At 41.7% G+C, this 21,755-nt stretch overlaps 1 protein-coding gene across 1 annotated transcript; it reads right to left on the reverse strand.

Moving 5' to 3' along the window:
• Window positions 1–1,328: 1,328 nt before the first annotated feature.
• Window positions 1,329–17,141, reverse strand: LOC311233307 (charged multivesicular body protein 1b). The gene is made up of 8 exons (XM_084320254.1): window positions 16,992–17,141; window positions 15,724–15,821; window positions 14,472–14,618; window positions 7,985–8,053; window positions 7,760–7,867; window positions 5,839–5,882; window positions 4,762–4,834; window positions 1,329–2,489 (listed from the first exon to the last, which is right to left on the reverse strand). Exons 1-8 carry the CDS (start codon window positions 17,005–17,007, stop codon window positions 2,445–2,447), a joined length of 600 nt encoding a protein of 199 aa, XP_084176380.1. The 5' UTR covers window positions 17,008–17,141; the 3' UTR covers window positions 1,329–2,444.
• Between the last annotated feature and the right edge of the window lie 4,614 nt (window positions 17,142–21,755).

Consider the following 21,755-nt stretch of genomic DNA (forward strand, 5'->3'; position numbering starts at 1 on the left):
CGAGTCGGCGCTCAGAGAGCCTGAGGCCGCCTAGCTTTCTTCCCTGTAGAGCTACAGTCTACAAGAGAACCAAGCTGTATTCGTCTGTGGATCAAGAGGCTACTGCACCGGCTTCTGTACCTGAAGTCTCCCTAGTCATCGTTGACCAGACGTCCTACTACCGACAGATCTTCTACCCCCCCCGCTGGCTTACAACCAGTGGGAACCCCTTCCAGTATCTTCCGCTATATTACTAGTGCACCATAGATATAATTCCCTAAGATTCAGGTTGTATAATTACCTCCTGCGTAACCAGAGAATGGACATTCGTTATTGATTTGCCTACGCATATTCCTTTGCCTTACAAGTGCATTCAAAGAATAATGTAAAGTATCCTATGTACCTTTTGCTCCATTAAATACTTGATTAATACCTTTGACTGGAACCGATTTCATTGTGGGAAGTGTTCATCATATTCATATATCGTGTACTGTATGGCCAGTAATTAAAGTACATAAAGCGGTAGTGGTTTAATGATACCATACTTATCAATACAGTCAGGGAATTGTACCCCTCAGTTACAGTATCTATTGGCGAGTTTAATCTTTAATAGCAAACCACTTGACCAGTCTGCAGTTGTTTTAATTATTTTAAATATTTAATTGGCTTTCTTTTTTGTATTTATTATGTGTTGTATTTCTCAACATTATTGTAAATGAGAGCTTGCTCTAAATGATCCTTCGAGATTAAATAAGAATTCAATGAAAAAATTACTAGCTCTAAAATCATTTGAATTAACAGAGGAAATAATTGCAAATGTCACCATTCACGGTATTGCATCAGTGCCTATAAACAACCATAGCAATATTGTGCAACAGTGTTCTTTTTTAAATAAATGCCTAAGTAGCTTTTTTCCCCGGCTTTGCAAATCTGTCTTCCTGCAAAAACAGGAAGACCTCAGATAGCCATCTCTAATTCACTGACCGCATATCTGGTTATTAAAGGTGCTGTAGACAACATTCAGCCACTATGTCGCACTAGAGCACCAGCACGTCATTTATCCAATCAGGTGCATTCCATGTGGGGAAATGGGAAGTAGGGAGGCGATACATGCCTGCAACATGTAAACAACATTCAATTTGGACCCGCAAATGATTTTTACATAAATTAATTCATCAATATTATTTTTGGAGGGGAAAGCAAAACGTTTATTCCACACCTTTCGAAAAGCTCTGTGGATGTATTTTTTATTTTAATGATTACTCTACATACAAATGTTATCTATAGCACCTTAAAAATAAATAATAAAACTCAAAACAAAAACAGCTTCACAAATTTTCTGAGGGAGCAAACATTGACATTTTTAATTTGTATTTGCTGTCAGAGTTATTAGTGGGCTTATAAGGTAACTAGCCTTAAATCACCCAAGACATTCTTAAAACAAAATGGCACAGTACAAAAGAGGTAAATTCACTTTCAAAGGGAAAGGCCATTTTCACTGCGATGACAAATACCAGGAATAAAAAAAAAAATACATCTGTTAGATGCAATCATCCCCCCCATGGAAAACAACTATATACCAATAGTTCTCTGCCAAATTTTACAAACCTCAAGCATGAAATTGGCAAAGAAGTATATGAAATTGTCTTTTGTTTTTATCCACTTTTTCTCCTCTTTTTTTCTATTTTTCTCCCATCCCAATTCCATTGTGCCAATTCTTCCCTCCCCTGTCTTGAACGTTGCTCGCATATGCCCCCCACTGGCCGGTTGTAGGGAGGATAGAAGCCTTGCATCACGTGTCCCCTCCGGTACATGAGGAGGCAGCCTGTCACATCTTTTCACCTGCCAGCGCAGACTCTCATTGGCGAGGTGTAACGTGTGGGAGGCTCACACTACCCCCGGCATTTCCTGTCTCTGCTGTGCAGGTGTCCCCAACCGACCTGTAGGAGTCACTGTCCACAACGTCCAGATTACCACCCATCGACTTCCACCCGCTAACTCTGCCAATTGAGTTAGTATGACGGCTGGCCCAAGCCGGAGGCAACGCCGACAGCCAGAGTCGAATCCGGTGTCTCTTGCGTTGGTGACGAGCGCAATGTCCGCTGCACCACCCACCCGTGTTCCACATTAGAAAATACTTATATACTTATATATATATATATATATATATTGCAAAAATGCATACATTTCTTTCCAAACCAGTGAGTATTTTTTTGTGTTTGGTACATAGCCCCAGAATTCAATATCAATGGTGTAGCCATAGGAAATAAACTAATATACCATAGATTCCCCAACATCAACATAGACTATAGATTCTGAAAAAATAATGCAGTAGATTTTCAAAGAGAAAGTAGGAGATGTACAGAGGAATAAAGATGCGAGCGTTCTGGTGTCGTGTCCGTTCCAGGCAGCGAGCAGGTGTCGCGGAGCAGCGCATCACGGTCCCTGCTGACTGAAGCGGTCCTTCACATCTGGTCTCTGAGTTTGGCGAGCCTCGAAGATAACTCGTCCTTCAAGGAGACCGGCGGGCGGGTGAGGAAGACGAAGAGAGAAGAGGTGAGGGTTATTTTGAGATGCGGCCCGTCGCGCTTAACTGGTCATCGATGTGACAAATTGTTCTGTGAAATGTCATTGTGTCGGGTGCGTGGCACGTTACTCGGCTGCCCACTAAACAACGACATGTTTTACCTTGGCAGAGGCCTGAATTCTGAACACCTCAGGATCCGTCTGTCTCCCTCTGTATGTCTGTCTAATAAAGACTCGGTTTACAGTCACTACCACCTAAAACTTGATTCGTTTCTGATCCATCTTAAAATTACATACAGTACAGTATGGTAAACAAGACAAAAAAGGGCAATCTGGTCAAATATGCCACTATGTACGGAAGCGTATTGCTGCCACACCAGAAAAAAAAATGTCCGTATCACGTTATAACATAAAGGTTTCACGTTATAACGTGATAACTTCTTGTTTTAACATAACACGTTTCACGTTATAACGTGATAGCTTCTTGTTCTAACATAAAGGTTTCACGTTATAACTTATATAAACTTCTTATCACGTTATAACATAAAGGTTTCACATTGCTGCCACACCAGAAACAAAAGAAAAAATATCCGTATCACGTTATAACATACAGGTTTCACGTTATAACATAAAGGTTTCACGTTATAACATAAACGTGAAACCTTTATGTTATAACGTGATACGAATTTTTTTGTTTGTTTCTGGTGTGGCAGCAATACGCTTCCGTAACTATGTGTGTACGTAATAATAATAATAATAATGGATTGGATTTATATAGCGCTCTTCGTGACACCCCAGTGACCCCAGAGCGCTTACAGAGTCCATTATTCGTTCATACACAGTCATACCGGTGGTGGTAAGCTACAATTGCAGCCAGAGCTTCCCTGAGGCAGACTCACGGAAGTAATGGAGAAAGAACAGCAATGGGCTACATTTATCGCATTAAGCTCTCCAAATCTCGTTCAAATGTCATACTCTCAAAACCCCTGCTGTGGTCCTCGTCTAGTGTCACTTTGATACACTTGTGCAAAAAGATTATAATACATAATAAAAAGTAAATACGAATAGGAATAGTCTTCCTGTTCCACTTAAATTATTTTAAATCCACTGTCCAGACAGAGATGGTTAACGGAACATCTTACTAGATAAAGATGCTTGTCTATGTAATTAGTCTATATAGATTATGTGGTTGAGAGTATAGTCTGTTGAACTTCAGACTGCAGGCCACTTTTTGAACGGTACCGTCGTCACCCCGTAGTTTACCAGGCTGTTCACGCTGCCCACAGAGAGCATGGTGCTCGACACGTGGAGGTCCACGTCAAGTATCTTCTCCACTTTCATCTAATCTAATCTAATCTAAGGGAAGTCAAAGTGTTCAAATAATTGCTGTGTATGTAAGTATGTGGGGAAATCCGGGAATCATAGCAGCATGGGGGAGGGGAGGTACAAGTATGGGCAGGGTAATAGAAGAAAGACATAAATAGAGGCAATAAAATGGGGCGGCTACGTGGCGTAGTGGGCAAGGCGCTCGCCACGAATGACGGAGACGCTGGGCTTGCCTGTTCGAGCCCAGCGCTCCACATTGCTTTCAGTTTAGCTGGTCGTTCATACTAATACACATTGGCCGTATTAGGGGGTGGGAAACTGATGGGTGGGGATCGGGCGTTGTGGACAGCGACTCCTACAGGTCGGTTGGTGCACCTGCGCAGTAGAATCAGGAAGTGTCGGGGGCAGCGTGAGCCTCCCACGCGTTACTCCTCGCCACTGAGAGATCGAGCTGCGCAGGTGAAAAGATGCGACTGCTGTTACCTCAAGTACCGGAGGGGACTTGTGCTATGTATGACTTAGTCCACATTGCAGCCGGCTTGTGGGAGGCAAGAAACAGCGTTCGTGACAGGGGAGGGTTGAATTGGATGATACGAAATTGGGATGGGAGAAAATATAGAAAATGGGAGAAAAAGTGGATCCAAAAAAAAATAGAGGCAATAAAATTTGATCTGAATATAAAAATATGAGGGGAAAATAAACAGTGGAAACAAAAGGTGCAGATGAGGGTCTGTATGCCCCATTGGTTCTATTATACTGAATTTATTCTTACTCTCAATAAATATAGGTAATAAAGACATTTGAATCTGAATATATACTATGAGTAAGAGTAAAAGCAAACAATATACACAAGGTGCAGCATACACTAGGTACCCTAACTGTGTGTGTGTGTGTGTGTGTGTGTGTGTGTGTGTGTGTGCGCACACACACCTGTTCTGCTGAAGCGACACTGCTGCCCACCGACCCTGTCTGTCCCTGTGGAAGCTCCATGTTCAGATCCAACCTAAACACAACGTCCACACAAGTCAGCACACATTCATCCTGTGGTAATGATACCCACCACTGTGTCCTTTATGAAGAGGTTGGATGGACTCTATCATTGGTATTGTTTATTTTTAAAGCCCTTATTGGCATTTGGCAAACTTCCCCCTTCCATCTGTTGGAATGGAATCTTTTTCCTTTGATGCTTTCAACACTTGAAATGCCCTCCGGCTGACTCTGAAGCTGAAGGTTCTTCCTTCTTTTGCTTTTAAAAGCATGATCTCCGACCACTGTGTGTTGACTTGTAACCGTCTTTGTTTATTCTTGTTCATTGTACCATATATATATATATATATGACATTTTGGATAAACTGTATCTTGTTTTGTAAGCTCGTCGTCACTGTAAATGAGGGGAACCTCAGTGTCTTACGAGTTGAAATAAAGGTTTAAAATGGAATGGTACATTCCCTCAATACTAAACAATACCATGTTCAAGGTAACCTGGGAAGGATACTCTCTTTAGATTCATCACTGACTAAATAATATAAATGAACTGCATCAACGGCCACCGGTGCTACTTTCAGAAGTCAAATATCTATTCTGCTGGACTGGCCCTATCGTTTACCAATGTATAAACTGTGCTACACTTGGCTTTATGAGATGTAAGCAAGGCATTGTGACATTCAAGAAATCAGATTAAGAGATGGCTGTTTTTACAAATCTGGCGCCCCCAATGGGTCAAAATACACCATTGGTTATTCCTTGGTTATTGCAGCGATGTTGAACTGGCTTATGAAACATTGATGAATCTCAGGCTGGAAAGGCATTTTGTTGCAGATTGATAAATCAAAACATCCTATGTAATAGCCTTAGTATAATAGTAATAGGTGCATATTTATACTAAGTTGTGTGCCAATAAGACACAAAGGTATGATGGGTTAGGATAATAATAATAATAATAATAATAATAATAATAATAACTTTAAGAACTTTACAGTAGATAAATAAACCAAAGGAAAACCTTACCCTGCTTCATCAGCCATTTCATGAAGCAATGAGTCCACTTGATTCTGTAACACAGAGAATTGAAATTACACTCAATACCTTCTGTTTAAGAACATACAGTACTAGAAGTCTTCAGCTGAAACTAATTATGTAGTAACATGTACCTATGGGATGTGCTCAGTAAGATGTACCTGTAAGTCGCGTTGGATAAAAGCGTCAGTTAAATGACTAAATGTAAATGATGTGCTCAGTAATACATGTACATGTACCTGTGATGTGCTCAGTAATACATGTACATGTACCTGTGATGTGCTCAGTAATACATGTACATGTACCCGTGATGTGCTCAGTAACATATACCTGTGGTGTGCTCAGTAACATAATACCTGTGATGTGCTCAGTAACATGTACCTGTGATGTGCTCAGTAACATATACCTGTGATGTGCTCAGTAACATATACCTGTGGTGTGGTCAGTAATAGGGATGCCCCGATCACGTTTTTTGCCACCGATACCGATCACCGATCGTCGTGAGCCATATCGGCCGATACCGATCCGATACCGATCGTTTTTGATTAAAAAGAAATTAAAAATTATTTTATATAAAAAGTTTATTTTTAATTTTTTTTAATAAAATATATATATTATATAATTAGACTTGTACTTGTATTATCTGCGAGACATCGCCACCACGCAACAAGCTCCACTGTCTGTGTGTACTCTAGTAGCCTCCAGCTACGGCCAGGATTCTCCGGAGCTGCACCTGGACCTATACTCGAGTAGCCTCGAGCAGAGCTACAGCCAGGATTCTCCGGCGCTGCACCTGGACCCTATTGGCATAACGTTACTTAACTGTGCTCAGCAAGCCCTCAGCTCGAATACGCATCGAATCAGTGTTATAAGACATTGATATCAGGAGCTATCTGTAGCTACTGCTAGCCGGATATATAACGTTAATACAACGCCTCAGTGAATTATTTAGTTCAATGGGACATTTCGTTTTGAACGGTGAACTAACTTGCGCTAACGTGAGCTAACAGGTAGCATACACGTCTCTACTAGACTTTGTGGAGCGTTTGTTGATGTCAGGAGCTATCGTAGCTGGCCGACTAGATGTTATAAGACATTGATAAGACATTGATATAAGACATTGATATCAGGAGCTATCTGTAGCTACTGCTAGCCGGCTAGATGACGTTAAGACAACTATTTAGTTCAATCGGACATTTCGTTTTGAACGGTGAACTAACGTCAGCTAACGCAAGCTAACGGAGATATCAACATGGACCACTAGACTTCTGGGGCATTTGTTGATATCCGGAGCTATCAGTAGCTAGCCGGCTAAATACCGTTAGACAATGCCTACTAAAAGTGAATAGTTGACTGGGTAATTTTGTTTAAACAGTAACGATAGCTAGGTAGCTAACGTTAGCTCAGGTCGAATGCACTATCTAGACTCAGCAGAGGAGGTCCGCCTCCTCTGTGTTTACAAACTCTACACGGGTACGGGCGGGGCTAGGGAGGAGGAGCAGTTTGCAGGTCCTGTGCGTCTGAGACAAGCGAGTGAGATATCCACTTGATCAGTTTCCGCGATCGGCGAATATGACTAATTATCGGAATTCCCCGATCGCATATTTATACTGATTATCGGCCGATAACGATCGGTGGCCGATCGATCGGGGCATCCCTAGTCAGTAACATATACCTGTGGTGTGCTCAGTAGTAACATATACCTGTGATGTGCTCAGTAACATATACCTGTGGTGGGCTCAGTAACATATACCTGTGGTGTGCTCAGTAGTAACATGTACCTGTGGTGTGCTCAGTAGTAACATGTACCTGTGATGTGCTCAGTAACATATACCTGTGGTGTGGTCAGTAACATATACCTGTGATGTGGTCAGTAACATATACCTGTGATGTGCTCAGTAATAACATGTACCTGTGGTGTGGTCAATGTGGTAGTGCTGCTCATGGTGTCCTCCATGTGGGCTGTCTGGACGTCCAGTGTCTCAAACTGATGTTCAAACTTGTCCATGAGACCTGAAATCTGAGAAGATCAAACCTGGGATTAAACCACACAATGACAACGGCCCAATTGAAATGTTTGTACAACAGAAACATGAGTGTTTTGTGTGGTAATAAGCATATTTAAACACACACAAACCTTTTCCAGATTCATACCCTTCAGGACAGCATCCATGCCTTTCACTACTCCAGCCATAGATTTAGTGACCTGAGGAATGAAGGACAATTACTCAAATAGAAACCAAATGTCTGTTAACACAGCAACCCTGCATCTATGAAAATTAAATAAGTGGAAACATTTATAATAATAATAAAGAAAAGCAAATATTTTACACATGAAATATGAAATACATGTCCTGATTCTTTAATTGATGATCTATTCTAGGAACACAAGAGTTTCTGTTTGAGACGTACTGTATATAGAACCTGGCGGAATGGGATTGGAGAAAAGATATACCGGTATACAGTAAGATATACACAATATGTGTTGTGTTTTAAGCAACAAGGTACTTCTTGACACTGTCCTGTGTCTTGTGTTTTAAGCAACAAGGTACTTCTTGACACTGGGTCTCATTCACCAATGGACTTAAGAAAAATATCAGAAAAATTCTTTTGGTCCTAGCTCCACTTAAGAAATGTTCTGACCAATTTTGGGATTCACGAATGGTCCCTTCTCCTGGATTCGGTCTTAACTAAGAGCAGGATTTAGGAGCGCTGAAGAGCAGTCGTAAGTCGAAGCGACTGGTGTGCGCCGTGTTCTCAAGGGCTTTATTTGGGAGGAATCATGGTGATTGCATTAATGTCAACTCTACAGACATCCTTGGAATTAAATAATCATAATAATAATAAAGATGACAATATTTGTATGATAAAACATTTTGTTTTACATTTACAGTCATGCCTCAAGAGGCATCGTGATGTCCGAAAATAAATAAAAACACTACACCACAAACACAACACAACACTGCAAATGACAGTGGATAAATAAATAAAAACTAAAGCTAATCACGTTTATACCATCTTGTTGCACGCTCCTGGCCACCTGTTCAGCACGTGCACACAGTCACACACACATGCACACTGTATAGCCTACGTGTGTAATGAATGAACAGTAGGCTTATATTATTCTAATTACTTGTTTCATTAGGAGATAGTAGATACTGTATGTGCTGCCCTATAGTAGTATGCGCACAATACACATCTTAGCATGACATCTTAACACTCTGCGCCATACCTGACATTTCTCGGATTATCTCGCCAGTGGTTGAGCGCCATACCCGTGATTTCTCGATTTTAATATTCTATACACTCTCACGGACCTCTGTGTTATCATTGGAACTCATTCTGAAACCTCGAGAGTGCAATGCCGGCTGAATCCTGCTAGGTGGCAGTATCGCCTACCATTTGAAATCTTATTTCACACTGTGGGCCGAATCCACAAAGGGTTTGCGCGGCTTTTTTCAACGCATATCGCTCTCAAAGGACGTGCAGCGGCTGAAATGAAGGTGGCCCATGCGTTGCTTCAGCATTGCGTCCGGTGCAATTGGCATGTCCCCTTTCTATGTAAATGAGCCTCTTCACAGGTGATGATCATGGCAGCAGTAACAGCGTGACCGCGAAATAATATTTCGAAGGAGAATATCACTCTGGATGAAATCAAGGATGATATTGAGCAGGAAATGTTGTGGCGTTATGCTCCAGAAAGTTAATTGTATCGGTTTGTTATTTTTTTTTCTTTTCTATATAAGAGACACTTTGGGATATAAACTAAATTAAATATAGCACAATAGAATATATAGTACAATAGAATTATAAGTGACGAAGGCTAAACCGTCTTTTCGTAACACTGTCGGCTTCCCCAATGTCGTGGGCGCGATACCACCCGGTGAAAATGAGCACGTTTTTCGAAATAGGAAACATACCTATTCCATCAATATCCAGATGGTGTGTAACGCTAGTAATTTAATTACTAATGTGGTTGCCAAGTTCCCTGGGTCAGTGCACGACTGCAGCTACATCTTTCGGAACAGCAGTCTATACCGAACGATGCAAGCTGTTCTGAAGGTCCAGATTAATTATTAGAATTAGGTCAACAAAAAGGTAGATTAGGCTATCACCTAAAGTCCACATTTATTATTTTCTATATACCATATATATTAGGGCTGTCCCCGACTAAGGATTTGGATGGTCGACTATGATTGGCCCAAATTTGCCGTTAGTCGACTATTGGTCGACAAAAAAAAATATATATATATATATATATAATATAAAAGTTTTATTTTTATTTTTATGCATCATTCGATTTGGGCTGTGGGGGGTGCTTAATGTCTGAAGGAGTCGACTGAAGGCTTCTTGTCCTCTGCAAAAGCATGCAATTGGTCCACTGATGGATACATCTTGATATTTGTCTAGTCTAGTGTGTTCATTAGATGGGTGAAATCCTCTTTCAGTGCCTCTGTGCCTGTTTTCGTAGGCAGTTAGCTTCTGGTATGCGTGCCATTAGCGTTAGCCACGCTTCTAGGCCTCTTCTTTTGGAAAGAATGATAAAAAAATTTTTTAAATAAAAACAAATATTAGATTTATTTTTTCTATATTCGACTAAGAGGTTGGCCAGTCGACTATGGCTCCTTTCGACCGATTAGTCGACTAATAGGAGTCAGCCCTAATATATATATATATTGTTTTATTTGTATAAGATATATATTTACTGTTGACCTGATAGTGTTTTATTGTTCGCCCATATATGCTCCTTGTATCGCGCGCTGTATACAGCGCGCACCCTGCACGTATTGGAACGGAGAAAAAGATACTGTTAGTTGGGGAAGAAAAGGTGCATCAGATTCAGGAGTTGTTTTTTTGCTACAGCGCTGTAACACTCATCTTTCTCCTCCGGACAATTTAGCCCCCCCCCCCCATTCAGAGCTCCAACGACCTGGTACCATTAGCTTAGGACTCATAATTAATTCGGACATGGTGATATATAAATTCAATTGTGTAATAATAATAATTAGGATACTGATTGCATGTAAACTTGATTAGCCCCAGGATATTAATGTGACCACAGGATATGAATGTGATATGTTACATGTGTGTTTTTATGTTACACATTAAATGTAATAATTCAACTTGGTACCCCTGTCCCCTCCAGTTAATAAGAGTGTCCGCCATTTTGTGTACATTTAATATTGGTTAATAAATCATTTAGTATTTGTCAAGCTCATTATTTAAATACAGTCAGGGTTGTGTAGCCCCTGGCTTAGCTACAGTCCGTTTGTTATTTCTTCCCCTATAAGCGACCTTAGGTTTTATGAAAGGCGCTATATAAAACAAAGTTATTATTATTATTATTATTATTAAATTAAAAATTAAATAATAATAACTCCTCTCCTTCACTAGAATATAATCTAATTATGAAATCAAATATAGGCCAGGGCTTTACAACCTAATAAAGAGATTGAATACAATTAAATGAGATATAAACTGAATTAAATATAGCACAATATAATTAGAGCACTATATTCTTTCATGGTATACATTTCATTTAGTTTCTATCCCATTTAATATATATTCAATCTCTTTATTAAGTTGTAAAGCCCTGGCCTATATCTGATTTCATAATTAGATTATAGTGAAGGAGAGGAGTTCTTATTGATTAATGATTAAGACATTTTTTATTTAATAATAATAATAACTTCAGAATAATAATCATGACATTGCATTTACAAAAATAAATGTTTACTGTATTGATCATCTCAGAACCAAGCATTTGGAATGTCAGTGCTATAGCCTTATTCTAAATCACGCGTTGCGAAGGCTATTGGCACGCAGCTTTATATTTCTTGAACAAGTTAGATACTGTTCATAACTCAAGATATATTTTCTTTTTTTTTTATCTACTTTTTCTCCCCATTTTTTTCTTCTTCTATTTTTCTCCCGTCCCCAATTTCGTATTATCCAATTCTACCCTCCCCTGTCTCAAACGTTGTTAGGCCATGCCTCCCACAAGCCGGCTGCAATGTGGACGAAGCCTTGCATCACGTGTCCCCTCCGGTACTCGAGGAGGCAGCCGTCGCATCTTTTCACCTGCACAGCGTGATCTCTCAGCGGCGAGGGTCTGCGTGGGAGGGACACGCCGCCCTCGTCGCTTCCTGATTCTACTGCGCAGGCGCACCAACCGACCTGTAGGAGTCACTGTCCACAACGTCCGATCCCCACCCACCAGCTTCCCACCCCCTAATACTGCCAATTGTATTAGTATGAACAACCAGCCAAGCTGGTAGCAACGCCGAGAGCTGGGCTCGAACCCAGCATCTCCTGCGTTGGTGGCGAGCGCTTTGCCCACTGCGCCACCTAGCCGCCCATAAGATCTATTTTCTTTAGTATTCCGTTCATTTTGTATTGTATTTCGTTTACTTCGTAATGTATAGAGGAGTGCAAAAGAATAGAATCTTTATTATCATTATTGGTACAACAAAATTGAGTTTAGAGCATCACCACTGGCATACAAACATACTGAATATAGCATGTACAAAATAATAATATCAATAATATAATATCAATGTCCCAAGTGCAATAGTGCTAGTGCAAATAAATAGTACAGTGACAGTCTAGTTGAGTTAATGGATGGAGGGGGGGGCAACAGTAAGATTTGTGGGACAAAGTGGGACAGATAGATAATGTAAATTCTTTAATTATAGAATAACTTGTCTTCACCGAATAGATAAAGGTTAAATACAGATTAAAATACAGAATTAGATCTCTCGTCTTGGCACTGGCAGCCGGCGTGTTACGCTTTGTTATCTTAGCGGCAGTGGCTTTGTCGTCTGGCTATCATTGGGTTTTAGAAGGAACGGCATGTGTCGTTTGCAGGTTTCTTTTTACTGCTTTCCATCTTGATTTTGTTCGCTTTAAAAATGTTTTTCTTTTTTTGGACAGCGCGCTAAACTTGACAGCGCTCTACATTTTGACACACATTTCTGCCAAGAGCGCTGTCAGGGGTGCAGAGTGCAGACTGCTCACGAGCCACACATATTGGGCGTGCAGAGCACGATCCGCGGATGCAATTTGCTTGGCGCAATCCATTCTCTGTGGATTCCGCCCTGTGTGTTACATTTTATATGGTCCGGCTGGAGAATTTGGACCTGGGCAAGTGAAAGCTTCATTCGAGCAACTTGGAACGCGTCCAGCACACTTGATGCATATTTTGTGCCATTTCATGTCAGGGACCCGATGGACATTTTTTGGAATTTTGGAATATTTATTTTGGAATAACTCCTAGCAAAGGTAAGGACTATATGACATCAATCCTACAATGATTTCACATCGATCGCAAGGATCAACGTATGTAGTATTCAAAACGTACAATCAGAGCATCACAAAAAGGACCCCCCGCCTTTGATGCCTTCATATCTATCTAGGTCGTCCTCGGACGGGCCCTCCATCGGTGCTTCCAGTCATCCCGATCCTCCATGCATCTGGCTAGCTCGCCGGTGCTTTCTGTTCCCGCATCTCTCCTGAGTACGTCCACATAGGTTACTGTGGGACGTCCTCGTGATCGATGCCCGTGTGTTGGTTCCCACAGCACAAGTTTGCTGGTTGGCATCTCATGGTGTCTCTGGCAGTGACCTGCCAGCCTCATTCTCCTGACTGCCACTTTATCGCTCACCTTTAGCACCCCCCCATACAAGTTTGCATTAGTGACATGCTCATCCCTGTTGATGTTGAGCACCACACGCATCATTCTGGTGTAGCACCCATCATGATGAAACATAATACCTATTATATACCTTTGATTTGGAAATAATATCGTGTCCAGGCGAGCAACGCAAACGACTTTAGCTAAATGCACATAGCGCTCCATAACTCAGCTTCCAGGAATTAGCCCGGATCACTCTGAAACTATACAATATTCACCACGGGATAACACGCGAACATATACATGAAATAATTAACTCTTTTTTACATGTTGGATGAGAGATAGTGACTGTGAAATGAGCCTTAGTATTATCTCCATAGCTATAATATAGATATAGCTCTGCAAACATCATGACGCACAGTGAAAATGCCTATATATATATATATATTTTTTTTTTAGCATTTATTGCTTTTTTCCTGGTCAGACATGACCGACAGATGAGGAGAGGATGAACGGGAGAAGAGGCGGGGAAGACATGCGAGAAATGTCACCGGGAGCGGGAGGCGAACCCGGGATGGCCGCGTAGGTATGCGATGCACTAATGTGGTGTGCCACGAGGGCGCCCCCAATGCCTATCTTTAAAGCGTGGCCCATTGACTACAGGGATGGGGATAATAGCTGCTGCTGAATGAGTTAAGGCCGCCACACGGCATGTCCGCAGTCGTTTGAGGTTTCAGTCAAGTGTATCACCGCTTACCAATTTCCTACATTTCTCATGCCAGTTTACTACATTTAATGCAGGTCAATGTCAACCAACACGCTGAGCAACCTTTTGTGTGACAGTGTCTTGACACTGTCCTGTGTCTTGTGTTTTTAAGCAATAAGGTACTTCTCGACACTGTCCTATTGTTGTTTTATTCATGCAAAACTAACTACTACACACTTGTGGGCAAAATTAAGTTGAACCTTGAACTTTCTTAGCAACTCTTGCCTTATTCATTGTGACGGCTGTCTGGACCCTCGATCCCACCGCGTCAACCCGAGCACTCATTCGCAGGAAGTTGACAGACTGGTTCTTCTGCCTGATGGCATTTTCCGCATGGATCTTCGCCACTTCCATGTTTCCTTTTTGGATAGCCTGAAACAAAGAAACATCAAAGAATCAATTGACATACCTGAAACCCTGCCCTCTTTTCGCGATCCTCCAATCACAACTGTCGCGTCACCCATTTGTCCGAGGGAAGCAACTGTTGTGAGTGGAGGATCAATAAGGGGCGGATTTGAAATAGGTCAATTCAACAAACCGCTCTTTACCAACACCAGGAGGGCTGGGTTGGGTATTGTTGAATTGATCTCAATTCTTAGAGAAAAATCGTGATTCACATTTTAGCAAGAATCGTGCAGTAAAGCAATCTTTATAAATGTTTAATCAAATCAAATGCCAGACTACCAACTAATCTCCAATCACTGGGAAAACAGGCAACGCTCAGGAATACTGTAGCATGACTCTCCTCTACATAACTGAATAGACAGGCATGTATAGACATGCATTGTAAGCTGCACATAAGTTACAACACAAATTTCATCATTTTGGCTTCTGCACAGCATCACAATGGATTTGAAATTAAAGAATGTTCCAGACTTTAGGCTGCAGTCATTGACTGCAAAGGAAGGAGGACAGTGAATTCAGTTACTGCTCAATGAAACTATGTAGATGAGAAAACAACCCCTATTGCAATTGTTTCATCTACATCATTGCATTGTAACCAAATTAATCAAGCAAATAGACAAATCAGCATTGCTTTTCAGGGAAATGTCCCCTTAAATCACAATAGTATGACATTTTCAGTTTGACACTGACTGTATCACACATTATCATGCAGTCCTATATATGATGAACATCGACTGGATATTTGTCCACTTGATTTTCCACACCTAAGCAGGTATAGTGATTTACAGGGCTTTCCCTAAACAATGGTATAGGGGCGCAGTGCCACGTGTTTAATTATTTTTGCAGTGAAAGCTTGGAGCCAGCTTAGAAACAGACACATAATTGTCTAATGTGATTGCTTTGTCCTCTGTTCCACTGTGTGTGTTTTAACTTGCAGGAAATTACAGTAAATGGCTTTCTTTATTGCAATATTTTTTGCGTCCCACACCCCTAGTTGTGACTCAGCGCCATCTTGTTTGAAGGTCCTGGGGAAAGCCCTGTGATTTATATGAAGGATCGCTCCAGTACTTACTTTCTTGACTTTAGCCTTCTCTATTTTTTCATCTTTGTCACATTTCTTGGAACTCCGTTGAAGGTCTTTGGCGGCAAACTTCAGATTGAAGAGGTGCTCTGTGATGAGAGGTTAAAGACTAACAACTGATTTGTTGCACGGTCAAAAAACCTACACCCAAATGATGCGACTCCTAATGGACAACACATTTGATTTAAGGGCCTAAAGTATAATGTCCACTATTTTAATCATTTTGAAAACAGACATTTTCACATTACTGCCACTTAGTGGGAAGAATGTTGGGTATCTGAAACCGCGTTACAGAATAAATCAGGAGAATTTAGGTGGCAGTATACACACAAGAGCAGTTAATCTCCCCTACACATGTAGAAGAAGATCTGACTCACATGGCATCACGATGCAAGGAACAGGGTTTTTCCATAAGTGCTCAGTTCACTCTATGCTACAGTATATAACTGCGAATAACTCCAATTACTACAATCAAAATTACTTTTGTTAAGTGTCTGTGGCACCCCCTGGTGGCCTGGGCAGGGGCATTCGTGTAGGGGCCCCAGGCCCTACCTACAACATGAAGTTGTTGTCCCTGCTTGGGTTTATTGGCTCTTACTACCCTGAATGAAACCAGTTGTGGATTTTCTTCCCAACTTAATGGCATTTCCTGGTGGCCCGGGCAGGGCATCCTGGTAACTTAATTCAGGTCCACAGGCCTTCTGCACCAGTTTGGGCCCATGTTGACTGGAACCTTAACCTGAATTCTACAGGCAGACAGTCAGTACCAACTGGTTAGTTAGTAGCAGCTATAAACAGGCCTACCGTCTAGTATACAGTGTTATGTTTCACACATTGGCTGCAGAATATCAAGTAGCATAATGACCATCAACTCAGGAAAGTAGTCTAAACTCGGTGGTAAGTTACTTACCACTTTAATGAATGATTTCTACAGGTAAAGGTTGTTTTAAAAACACAATCTAAGTTAATGAACTACGAATAGGTGCACACAAAACGTGATTGGTCATAGGACTGATCCGGATTGTGTCTGAAATATACATATTTCCAGTATGAAGTCACATACTCTAGGTTCCTTTAGCGGCGGGAATGGAAAAACTAACTTACACAACCTAAAAAATATATCGTATCTTTACGACACGCATGTATAGCTTTCAAGTGCTTTCGATTGCCGTTGACAAGCATTATTAACAACAGGCCTTTAACGTTATTCCACTGCGTTCCTGGTCCCTTCCCTTCAGCTAATAATTCCAAAAGGATACTCTCCATACTTGACATGTTCGATAACTCTTAGTAATTCCAAGAGTAAGGAGGTCAAATGCTTACGGGAAGTCTTCTTGAGGAATAATGATAAAGTTAAGGAGTGAAATTCGGCGTTTCGTCTTTTCTTCTCCTTCCGTACTTCCTGATAGTGATACAATACAAAAATATGAGTGACGTCATCGCCGTCACATGCAAGGTGGGAGTGTTCAACTGTAGCAGAATTTCCGAGTAGCCTCCAGCCCATTGGAGTATCTGCAGAGCCGCAGAGCCAGGCTGGACGGGTATAAGTGGTCTGGACAAGTATATTTGTGTACAGTATATATTCAACAATTCTCGAAAACGATGAGATGGAGGGTTCCCCCTCTTGGGGGGGCCCTCCAAGAGAGGAGATGATGTTTGTATTGTGATTGTATGACAAGAGGAGCAGAGAAGAAGGAGACAGAGATGATAGAAATGTGTTTTGAAGATGAGAAGAAGAAGAAGAGGAGTGTAAACTTTCTCAAGTGTGGGCGAAGCAAGAATTGTGGAGGGCAGTAATACGCCACGATGCGTCTACACTGCCGGAAATTCAAATAAGAAGAAGAAGAAGTGGTCTGGACCATAGACAAGTAGTTGCGAATGGGGGGGGGGGGCGGGGTTCGTCTCGTTTACATAGTGTAGCACTTGTGTTAATACCAGTAACAGCTGTTTGCCACGGGCACAGTTCTAGGTCCGAATGCGACAAGGAGTAATATACACAATTAAAAGAATAGTAGACCAGAGGCAGAGTTATAACAATAACCGGTGTTTTAATTAAAAGCGCGCTAGATAAACAGTAATAATACATACGTACGTAAAGTATAACTTATGCTTTGAAGGATCCCTTTTAGATTAGGTCAGTAACCTCTCCTTGCGGGAGGGTTAGGTCGATATCAAGGCCTAGGTCGATTGGATCAACACATTGGGGTTCGTTCAGACGTCTCTGAGGTTATCATCGGTAACTCTATATTAGTTTATCAGGGAATGCAAATACCTTATTAGGTGAATTGGCCCTTTAAACTCTTTAAACCAGGAAGTGATTCGGCGATAATCGATGTGTCATCTAGAATGGTCTATTATGACATCACCACAAACGGTGTAGAAGGTTCTATGTTCTAGAAGGTTCTATTATAACATCATACAATGGTAGCATTTACCCTCTAACTCTTATAGGGGAATATCTGTATCCATATATCCAGTTAAATCAATTCAAATACAAAATACAATATCAAAATAACATAAGAGGAACGGGATTGCCTCCCTTGGAAGTCCTTGTAGTCTCGTTCAGTTCAATCCTACCGGACTAGTGGTGTAGCAATAGTTGAGCACTAGTTGAGCATCATGGGGATTCACATCAGGCTGGCATTAGTCTTATCAAATGGTATCTATCCAGCTGAGCACGCTTGGTGATGGGTGGTCTGGACTGCTCCGGGATGCTGGTGGAGACTTGCGGCTTCCAGTCGGTTGGTTAGTCCGGTCCGTCTGGGTGATGTTGCTGGTCCGGTGGTCGAGGAGAAAGAGAGCTGGCTGCTTGAGAGCTGGCTGTATATATTGGAAACCAAGATGTTCCGGAACGTTCTATATGACATCATAGGATGACATCACAAAGGTTCCAGAACCTTCAAATCATGACATCATACGCTATATACCGGAAGTGGGACCTCATGGTAAAACAGGAAGTGGTAGCTCAGAGATAAACAGGAACTATTTATGTAATTGATAATTATGAATCTGAACCCGGGGTTACATTCTCCCCTTCTATCCTAATGCACGTCCCTGTGCATATTATCCCAGGACTACATTATCACAATCCTATGGGGTTTTGGGGAGTCTGGGCCTAGAATGTTTTACTGTCTAGAAAGTTCTTACCTACTAACATTAACTATTTATGTTCCTATGCTAGTTATGAATCTGAACCCGGGGTTACAATAGGTACATTATACATAGACAGTAATGTTACATCTAGACATGTAATAATAGAGTAAACTTGTACCCATACAGTGTTACATCTAGACATACCAGATCTAGTAATAATAAGAGTAAACTTAACTTTCGTCTCAGTAACAATGTTCATAAAGTGTTGAGTGCTACAGTGTAGGTTAGTTTATTAGGACAATTCCACCATTGTGGGGCAAGGACTAAGAATAGGCGACTTCTCTTTGATGACCCGACTTCTCTTTGATGACCCTCCCGGAGCTTGGATAGGAGTAGGAATAAACTGTACATATACAGCACTGTTTGAACCTGGCACACAACATACTTCACATGTCATTTTTCTTTTTGTTATTCCACCATTGTGGGGCAAGGACTAAGAATAGGCGACTTCTCTTTGATGACCCGACTTCTCTTTGATGACCCTCCCGGAGCTTGGATAGGAGTAGGAATAAACTGTACATATACAGCACTGTTTGAACCTGGCACACAACATACTTCACATGTCATTTTTCTTTTTGTGGAGACGAATTTTCTCCCATCCCACTGTTAGTCGTTATGCCAATTCCCAAGCCCCTTTCTGGTTGTTGTGCGCCCCCCCCCCCCCCCCCCACTGTTGGTCCGAGAGGCCGGAGACTGTCTCATGCTTTCCTCCGACGCATGTGCAGCCAGCCGGCAGCCAGCCTGGCAGCGCAGATTCTCACTGGGAGAGTAACGTGTGGAAGGTCGCACTACCTCTCTCATTGTACTGTACTTGTCTAATAGCCCTTCAAGAGCAACGGGTACAGGGTCGATATGACCCTGATGTAAACGAGACACTAATCTCTCTACCCCGCGCTCGGTTGCTAACTTGCTATTGTTTTTTACAGTCTGCCGTGAACATGGGAAATAATTGCGACAGCTCTGCTGTACACTGGGAACCTTGGTTGCTATGCCCACACAAAACCGCAAAACTTCACCCTGGACTCCGGTTTTCAAAGACCGGGGTTGCAGTGTAGCAAATCCCCGGTTGTGTGTGGCCGAACAGTGCAACTGCGCACATACAATCATGGTTATATTAAATCCAGCGTTCGTGTGGACTGGGCAACTTGCCTGCCATTACGTTGCGTTCTGAAAAGCGAAACTGACCCTGAAAACGAAACGAAAATGGCCCTGTGTGTAACTGCAGCCGTCTCTGTGCTAACAGTCACGTTTTCAGTACGAGAAGACAAGACAAAACTTCTTTCTCTGGTCTGCATCCCCTTAACAATTGTGTGTATTGAGCCGTACTGTATTGTACCCATTCTGCAATCTTGTTGCAATAAAGTTTTCATTCACACTCAAAATCTGTGTTCATTTTTTATTTTGCATACTAATGTTCTGTGTCTTGAGTCGTACTTGTATTGAAAAACTGTCTGAGGAGAAGACCGGTACTCATCATCTTCGTCTCCACAAAAAGAAAAATGACATGTGAAGTATGTTGTGTGCCAGGTTCAAACAGTGCTGTATATGTACAGTTTATTCCTACTCCTATCCAAGCTCCGGGAGGGTCATCAAAGAGAAGTCGGGTCATCAAAGAGAAGTCGCCTATTCTTAGTCCTTGCCCCACAATGGTGGAATAACAAAAAGAAAAATGACATGTGAAGTATGTTGTGTGCCAGGTTCAAACAGTGCTGTATATGTACAGTTTATTCCTACTCCTATCCAAGCTCCGGGAGGGTCATCAAAGAGAAGTCGGGTCATCAAAGAGAAGTCGCCTATTCTTAGTCCTTGCCCCACAATGGTGGAATAACAAAAAGAAAAATTACATGTGAAGTATGTTGTGTGCCAGGTTCAAACAGTGCTGTATATGTACAGTTTATTCCTACTCCTATCCAAGCTCCAGGAGGGTCATCAAAGAGAAGTCGGGTCATCAAAGAGAAGTCGCCTATTCTTAGTCCTTGCCCCACAATGGTGGAATTGTCCTAATAAACTAACCTACACTGTAGCACTCAACACTTTATGAACATTGTTACTGAGACGAAAATTAAGTTTACTCTATTATTACTAGATCTGGTATGTCTAGATGTAACACTGTATGGGTACAAGTTTACTCTATTATTACATGTCTAGATGTAACATTACTGTCTATGTATAATGTACCTATGTAAACGAGACGAACCCCCCCCCCCCCCATTCGCAACTACTTGTCCAGACCACTTATACTTGTCCAGACCACTTATACCCGTCCAGCCTGACTCTGCGGCTCTGCAGATACCCCCTACTCCTCCAGCTGCAGCCCTGGAGATTGTTCCAGATTGAGCAACTTCCTTCCGGTCCCACGACATTTCTCCCGGGACAGGACAATGTGCGCTGATTGGCGGAAAGTACGGAAGTATCTCGAAGTACGTCTGACGTATCTCGAATGACGTCTGTAAACAATATACAATATTATTAACTCTAATAATAACACGCCTCGCGGGCTCATTATAATACGAGAGTGGGTCTGCATTGTATAGAGCGGATCCCCCGGATTATTACTACTAATATAGTAGTAATAATAGTAGTTGGCTAGTTGCGCGCTTCTGGCCACCTCCCGGCTCCCGCAGTGCGCGCATACACACATACTGTATACAGTACGTGCAGAATTAGTTGTCAAGAGCCAATCGCACAGGTTGCCTCATCTCATCTGGCTCTGCAAATAGATCTAGAGTCTGAATATCATATGCTAGCCTGCTGATGATCTCTCTCTTCTGAGAACGGAATGCCGTGCCCGCGACGCGGTCTTGATTGATTGATTGATTGAAAATTGTATTAACAGATTGCAGAATGGGTACAATACAGTACAGCTCAAT

Source organism: Notolepis coatsorum (assembly GCF_963971535.1).
Source record: "Notolepis coatsorum genome assembly, chromosome: 8".
NCBI classification, from domain to species: domain Eukaryota; kingdom Metazoa; phylum Chordata; class Actinopteri; order Aulopiformes; family Paralepididae; genus Notolepis; species Notolepis coatsorum.

Bases quoted from the DNA above. Each gene is read 5' to 3' on its own strand.
- LOC311233307 (XM_084320254.1), bottom strand. The intron at 5,883-7,759 runs GTACATGTTATT...TCTGTGTTACAG, and splicing joins CCACATTGACCACACCACAG to AATCAAGTGGACTCATTGCT. The intron at 4,835-5,838 runs GTAAGGTTTTCC...CGTTGTGTTTAG, and splicing joins GAAATGGCTGATGAAGCAGG to GTTGGATCTGAACATGGAGC.